Genomic DNA, 7,528 nt, shown 5'->3' with positions numbered 1-7,528 from the left:
TGCTCCACCCACCAAGCCAGCCAGGCACCCCTCCAGAGGAGTGTTTCTAAACTGCGTTCCTCACCGTATAAACACACCAAAATGTCTAGTCTGGAATGCAGGCTGCCCAGAAAATAAACCTGTTAGGTAAACCCCCGTGACAAGGGATTGAGGAGAGAGAGAGAGAATGGGAGAGGGAGACAGCGGCTCTATGGCAGACACAGGTGTTACTGCGGCAACAGAACCCGGCAGAGGGCGTCCCCAGCTAAGGCTGGAGCCCACGCTGCTGACAGGCTGGGGCCAGTGCCAGGTTCGGGTGGAGGCCAGTACTGCTGTCTTGCAGTGGGGAACATTTCTGTGGCTAGCCCTTGCTAGGGTTACTAAGGAGGATCGCCTTGTTGTTAGGCTGTTCTTTTGTCGAAATGTTGTGGAAAAACTAAAAATCAGACCAGCGAAAGACCAAATGACATTTGGAGAAGTAGGAGAACTCAGGTTTATTCTAAACCCGTGGACCCAGATGAGCTCATGCTCCAAATTCTGGGCCCCGGGCCACAGGGTTCCAGGGCTTTTATAGGGCCCTGCAGACAGTCAGCTTCCAAGGGCTACACTGACTGCTGGTCAGTGGGCTTAAACTAGGGGACTGGGGGCTGCTTTAGGTGGGAACGGTAGTGCGGGGAGCTTGTTCCCAGAAGCCTGTTTACAGAAGCAGAAATGGCTGATTATCTCTTGCTCCCAGGAAGGCTTCTGGTTATCTCTAGCTTATTGTTAGTGACTTTCCATTTTGTGGGGCCTCCTGGCCTGGGACTGCTCAGGGTCATTTTCCTCTTCAAGAAGGGAAGTTCACTATACTCTCTGTGTGTGTGTGTGTGTGTGTGTGTGTGTGTGTGTGTTTTAAGCAAGAGTCAAGGCACTTATCCATTTCTGAGAAATCAGGAGGTTTCAGTCTGGGCTCACACCATATTCAGGAAAGCCATCTAAGGATAAGAAATCACATGGTGGTGTGCCCCACCCCCGAGAGGCAGGCAGGAAGCCTGGGGCTCCCCGCAGCCAGCCTGTTCATTCTGGGGTGGAAGTGCAGCCCTGTGCCTCAGCTCCCACTGACGAGCCCTCCCAGCCGGGGTGGTAAAGCCCTATACTCAGGCCTGTGGCTCTGCCCTGCCTTCTGCTCCCCGGGCCTGCACACGCAATGGGACCCGTCATCCCACCGCTGCTGCTGCTGTCACCGATTGTGTTGCTCATCACCTGTTACATGCTGGGATACCTGCAGAGAAGTCGAGCGTCTGGGCATCATGGAGGACCTATGCGACAGGCTGCAGGTGAGCTGTGAATTGGTGGGCCACGGGGAGGTGAAGAGCAAGGGCCTAACCTTAACCTCAGAGGTGATCACAGCCTTCGCCCCCTCACCCCATGTGTGTCCTCCCCCTCTGCCTCCCCTCTCTGTTTCTTCCACTTCTGTCCCTGCTCTTCCCTTTCTCCTTCCTCCCCCCTTTCCCAATTTTACTTCACCTCCTTCCCACCTCAGTTCTAATCCCTGACACTCCCTGGCTCCTCAGGCCTTCTTGCTGAGAGCCCTCAATTTGAGTTGAAAGGGAGCAAAGAAGGTTTTGTGGGTGGTGAAGGCAATGTGGGCTCCTCTCAGGAAGGATTGGGGAGATGGTCATGGGACCATATGAGTGGGGCTGGAGGAGCTACGGGGTAGGACCTGACCTTTCCCAGGCAGCACAGTCCATCCCTGGGAGGAGATGGGGAGCCTGTCAGTCCTCCCAGGTATGAGCCAAGCACCCAGAAATCCCGTGCTTTCAGCCACCTCATCGGGCCTGGCAACTGGCCATTGTCCAGGCTGCCAGTGGCCCAGAGGGTGTGCTCTCTCCTGACCTGGGGGAAGGCAGGGCCCGGAGAGCCTCATTATGCCTGTTTTCACTTTCCAATTTTAGGATATTTCCAGAGTGTAAGATGGAATGCTAATGTGTATTTCAATGCCCAAATGGATATCAGTGAAGTTGAGGTTTCCATGGGTGGGCAAAGTGCCATCCACACTGAAGGGAACCAACAGAGCTTTCTGAGGACAGACCATGAAGGTAAGGTGGGGCCTGAGACATCACCTGGGTGACCATTGCCTGATTTTGAGGCAGGTGGCTCTCAGGAGCCCTGGGATCAAAAGCAGAGAGATCAGGAGGGGATTTTTCTTAAAAAGCTGCAAAAGGCGCCATGGCCAGAATGCATCATGGATTTCCCTGTGGGGGACCGTGTTAAGTAAATGTCCCCACAGCTTTATAATCTGCTTCCTGGAGTTAAGATCTGTAAATTCCTTACAGGGCTTAGCATTTGGCTCTTCCCTACACACTCCACCCTTAAGCACTGGGAAAGCTCTCCCAGATCGGGGTTCTGTTACTGTATGCAAAATTAGTGTTTGCATTGTTTGAGCCAAGGGCTGAAATCAACCTGGCAGTATTTAAATATCATCTAAGCGGGGCACCTGGGTGGCGCAGTCGTTAAGCGTCTGCCTTCAGCTCAGGGCGTGATCCCAGCGTTCTGGGATCGAGCCCCACATCAGGCTCCTCCGCTATGAGCCTGTTTCTTCCTCTCCCACTCCCCCTGCTTGTGTTCCCTCTCTCGCTGGCTATCTCTCTCTGTCAAATAAATAAATAAAATCTTTAAAAAAATAAATAAATATCATCTAAGCATACACATGAGAGTGAATAAAGGACTGTGAAATCATTTTGGGGGAAAAAGTGGCACAAGGGTCCTGGATCTGGTGATGAACTGCCCCTGGCCCTTGACTGGACCAACAGAGTTATCAGGGGAAAAGGGCTTGTTGCGGGGTCCCTGGGTCTTTGTGGAGTCCCCATGCAGACTCAGGGATGGGAGCGACTAGCTATGCAAATTCAAGTGGAGCTTGCTTGTGGTAGTGCTTTAGGGACTTGGAGGCCTTGGGGGCAAGGTGAGGGCTTGGGGGAAGATGGCCCACTAGGGGCCTCTCCGTCCTTGCAGGGTGGTGGCTGATGTCCCTTCTTACCTGGCAACCTGAACCCTTAGGACCATGTGCTGTTTCTTCCCATTGGCTGAATCATTCATTCTCTCAAAAAATATGCATTTTTTACCCTGAATGTGGGACACACTTGATCTTGGAGGCCACAAATCAGAGATCCTCTTCTCTTGTCTTCCTCTCCAGATGACAGTCTCCCATATGGACACCAGGACCGTGGGGACCTCTCCGTGCCTGTCTTGAGACCAAGGGCTCAGATTCGTGAATCCCCCAGTGACACTGTGAACAATTGTAGAGAGTTAGCCCGTCTTTGACCTGCTCAGTCATTCATTGAGCCCTTTTCTCTGCTCCTGTAGCCTCGAAGGATGGGGCCACCTTGCCCCTGTTCAAACCCTAAAGCCTGGTCCTATTCAGCTCTGGGTATTGACATTTCCACAGCTTCCCCCACCAGATCAAGGCTTTCTGTTTCCCATCGCCCTTGGTGCTCTTTTTCTCAGATTCCTGTCTCCTCCCTTTCTCTCTCTGTACCTCCATCCCTCCCTTAGCCTTTTTCATCTCCCTGTGAATTGCTTTCTTTCCCTTTGAAGTCCTAGACTCCTAGCCCTTCTCCTTAGTTCAGATTAGCATAAATGCCTCATTCTGCCCATCTGTCCTTGGAATCTCACGTTTATGCAAATCCCCCATATGTACATTAGTAAATTTGATTTTTTCCCTGATAATCTGTCTCCTGTCAATTTAATTCTTAGGCCACGTATAAGAATCTTGAAGCGTATAGAAAATTTTTTCCTCCCCACCAATGTATTTCGGAGAAGGGGTTCTGTCATGTGAAATATTTATGATTAGCAAAATGAGTGGGTAGTTCTTACAAGAATGAGAAGACCAGCTACATGAGCTATGTGTGTCGCTGGCAGGATGTGTGAGGGCTGAGGTGGGGACAGCCAGGGCAGCCACTCTCCCCAGGCTCACAGGGCGGGGCATGACCTTGAGATTGCAAATGAAGCTGGTAGCTGGCAAGCTTTCCCTAATGTTCCCACACAGACTTCCCATATCTCTGAAAGGCCACCCTGCACTGGTTCCAGGAGCTCCCAGAAGACCAGGGGCTCTGCCCTGCCTTGTGCTCTCACTGAAGATGAGAGACAAGCAGGGGATTCTCCCAGCTCGCTGTTGTTGGTTCAGAAAGCTCCCCTAAAACCTCTTTTCCTTGTATACAAAAATCAACTTCAGGACAAAAACCATTTTGTGGCAGGAATTCCTGCTGACCTACTCAACTCTTTTTGTGTTCCCTTTCTCCCCTTTGCAAAATAGCTCCCACTTTCTCCCAGGAAGTTTCCCGCCCATTTTATGGCTGGCCTCAGGGAGGATTTTTTGGCCAGCGCAAACAGAAGTTGTTTGCGAACAACCTTCCCCACTTGCTGGTTTATCTGGAAACCTGAAGCCCTTGGCAGGATTACCTCGCTTGCTCGTGGGGAGAGGAGGGAATGCCTTGGGGGCTGTGGGACACTGGGATGACTTCTCCTCACCTTGATTCTGGCAGCGCCTGAAGGAGCGTGTGACGTCACAGGGACACGTTCCACTCAGAGAGGTGGCCCCTCGTCTCCATGGATTTCAGACTTGGCGGGACCCAGTGAGGCCCAAGCGTGAGACCAGAACAGGTGCCAGCAGCTCAGCACAGGCAGATGGCTCTGCTCGAAGTTCAGGCAAACGTTTGTGAACTTCACGGGTGTTGTCTTCTTCAGACGCTGCCCTGAAGGAAATAAGTGGAGGGGGGAAGACCTCAAAATCACAGAGATGGATTGTTTTAGCGTCTGGGTCGGTGGTTCTGGGGTGTTGGATTCTGGGTGACTTCAAGAGAATGAAACATGAGATATTTCCTGGACCCCAGATTATAGTATCAACAAATCCATACCTACTCCATCTTCGCTTCCTGCCCCAAGGAAGCTTGCAGAGAGCCCTCAAGTCATGTCTGAGGAAATTTATATTCAATTCAGATGAGTTTGAGCCCCTTGTATTTTCTTTTTTTTTTTTTAAACAACTGATAATCAATTTATTTAAAAGGTTGATTTAAGCATTTGCAGTGGTGACTTCAATCTCAACTCCCGGCTCAATACTGATGGAAGTAATCTGCTGAACAAACTCAGGACGGTGCAAATCAGTGAGTCCCTTGTGGACCCTCATCTGGAAAGGATCTCATGTCTTAGAACCTTCACCACAGGGAGTTTTTCTTGTAGTGATTCTCAGTATCTTGGTAGGCATTCGAACTGGTCCTTTCACTTTGAGATTCTTTTCCTTTGCACCTCTGGTCAAGTCAGCACACACGTTTTCCAAATATTTTACATTGCGGCTGGTGAGAGTAATTCTAATTCGGTGAATCACCACCTCCAGTTCCATGGGTGTCTTCCTGGTGTCATTAAATGCCATGGCTGCAGTGTAGCTTCCTGACTGACTTGTTCTTGGTGAGAGAGAACAGCGGTGAGTCAGGAGCTGGAGCGGGGTGGCCAGAGCTCCGCTGTAGCTGCGACCACGTCTTCCTCTCCGCTCCTGGTGTCTTAGGTCTTTGTCACACCTCCACTGAATGTTGGAAGACCCAAGCCCTCCCACTGTGCCCTGCTATCCCTGGTCCTATAGTCTCTGCCAAACAAGGCTGTGTGATGGGTCTGTGGGAAGGATGGGGACAGGGTAGGAAATTTCTCATGACCTCCTGTACAACTCAAATTTTATACCTAAGGAAGGGAGGAGGTGTTGTAAGTCCTCATTTTCCACCTGATCTCTCTGAGGCCTCAGATACTAGGGGCAGCCAGTGTAACCCCTGTCTCCTGGTCAGAGCATGTCTGCTGGCCTTGCCTCCCCTACAGTCAGAGAGTGCCAGACTGGACTCACCTGTAGTGAGGCTGCAGGGGGTGGGGGTGGGGTCTCTTCCCAGACAGCCTACCAAAGGAAATACCGCAAACCAGCTGTTTCTAGAAGCCCCCACTGTCTGGGACGTGGAGCCAACTGGAGCCCAGAGGAGGAGGGGTCGGCACGAAAGTGTTCATGGCTCTGAGTGTTCCTTAGGGATCAAAGCACAGGTGGTGATGTTGGTCGTAGTGTGCACCTGCTCGTGGAGGCAGCAGGATGCCCAGCTCCTCCTTATCTCCCCCTCTATCCTGTTCCTCCCAGATGCGGACAGGGCAGAGGGCAGAGGTTGAGGGGATGGTCCTTGTGGTCTTGGTCTCTATGTTTCCAGTCCTGCTACTTGGCACTCATGCTGCTCTGGGAGGGGTCTGAGCATAAACGTCCTTTTCCTGATACTGAGGGGGACAGGGAAGACTGAGAGGGGCATAGGGTGTCGTACCTTGTGGGGCGCAAGATGCCCCCCCTCCCGACCAGAGACTGCCTCAGAGGAGAGCCTGATCTCTCCCACCCAGAGGAAGCGAGAAAGGGAGGGAGAGAGGGAGGGGTGGAGGGAGAGAGAGGTAATCCAGAGAAAGATGGGCATAGGAGGGGAGAAAAGTGAGCCCAGGGTTTAACTCTTATCAGTGGCAGGTGAGGAGGAGGACAGGCTAGGGGAAGGAAAAGGTGGCATGAGTTCAGGAGACGTTACCAGCTCAGGGGAGGCCTGTTTCCCTGGTTCCCAGAGAGCCGGGGGAGAGACTGTGCCGTCCCAATTAGGGCGGGGCCTGTGCGCATGCTCCCCACCCCCTTCAAAGGCTGAGCATTTGCCCCTCGCTCTCTTCCCACCCGGAGAAAAGTGATCTCACTGACACTCAGGAGCACAGGTCACAAAGCGGAGAGCAGCCTTAAAGGTTCGCTTCGCGGCTGAACCTGAGACAGAGAAGAGGTCATCAGATTTCAAGGGCTCCCTGCGGTTGTCAAAGATGCCGCACATGAGTGCCCAGCTGGACTCTTCCCCGCAGATCACGGACCAGGAAAGGCTTTTGCGTCTGCTTCGCCAGGGAGGACTTGCGGATTCAGGACATCAAGTACTGTCCTGGGTCACACTGCTTTACAGAGACAAAATTAAGACTCACTTTAGTTAAGACTCAGACTTTATCTTTTCCTATGGCCCTGGCCCCCTAGAGCCCTCAAGGGCTGGGCCATGGCCTCATTGTCGCCACCTCCCCAGCACCCAGCTGGAAATATCCAATATTGCCTTTAGCAATGAAGTTCTGGGTCACGTGGTTTTTTTCATGTGCGTGTGCCTGTTTTAAGATTTAAATATTTATTTGAGGTGGGGGTGGGGCAGAGGGAGAGGAAGCGAGAGTTCCAAGCAGAACCTGCTTTGAGCTCAGAGCCCCAAACAGGACTTGATTCCATGATCCCTAGATCAGGACCTGAGCAAAAACCAAGAGTCAGACCCTCAACCAACCTGTACCGCCCACACGCCCCTGGGTCACAGTTCTTAAATAAGAAAGGGCATGAATTGATTAAAGAGCTCTTCTGGGCAAAAATCACTGTGAACCACCCTTATGTCCACAGCTCAGCTGGTACTAGTGATTTAATTATGTTGTCCTTGGCCACTGCCCCAAACCTGTATAGCAGATGGGCCTTTGGGGATACCTGCCTCCCCGGGGGGGGGGGGGCGGG

The 7,528-nt window shown here is 52.1% G+C and overlaps 1 protein-coding gene and 1 pseudogene across 1 annotated transcript; one reads left to right on the top strand and one right to left on the bottom strand.

Moving 5' to 3' along the window:
* Nucleotides 1-1,011: 1,011 nt before the first annotated feature.
* Nucleotides 1,012-3,681, top strand: LOC103660632 (secreted seminal-vesicle Ly-6 protein 1-like). The gene is made up of 3 exons (XM_008688274.2): nt 1,012-1,295; nt 1,914-2,057; nt 3,152-3,681. The coding sequence occupies exons 1-3, from the start codon at nt 1,166-1,168 to the stop codon at nt 3,277-3,279; spliced, it is 402 nt and encodes a 133-aa protein (XP_008686496.1). The 5' UTR covers nt 1,012-1,165; the 3' UTR covers nt 3,280-3,681.
* On the bottom strand, nt 3,280-7,511 carry LOC121102907 (annotated as a pseudogene).
* Nucleotides 7,512-7,528: the final 17 nt, after the last annotated feature.

Source organism: Ursus maritimus, unplaced genomic scaffold, assembly GCF_017311325.1.
Source record: "Ursus maritimus isolate PB19 unplaced genomic scaffold, ASM1731132v1 scaffold_16, whole genome shotgun sequence".
NCBI classification, from domain to species: Eukaryota; Metazoa; Chordata; class Mammalia; order Carnivora; family Ursidae; genus Ursus; species Ursus maritimus.
The sequence above is the reverse complement of the archived record's forward strand: the minus strand, read 5'-3'. Positions and strand labels throughout refer to the sequence as shown.

Excerpts from the sequence above, each read along its gene's own strand:
- LOC103660632 (XM_008688274.2), top strand. The coding sequence starts at position 1,166 with ATGGGACCCGTCATCCCACCGCTGCTGCTGCTGTCACCGATTGTGTTG. Across the intron at positions 1,296-1,913 it reads ACCTATGCGACAGGCTGCAG|GATATTTCCAGAGTGTAAGA; the intron begins GTGAGCTGTGAA and ends TTCCAATTTTAG. Across the intron at positions 2,058-3,151 it reads TCTGAGGACAGACCATGAAG|ATGACAGTCTCCCATATGGA; the intron begins GTAAGGTGGGGC and ends CTTCCTCTCCAG.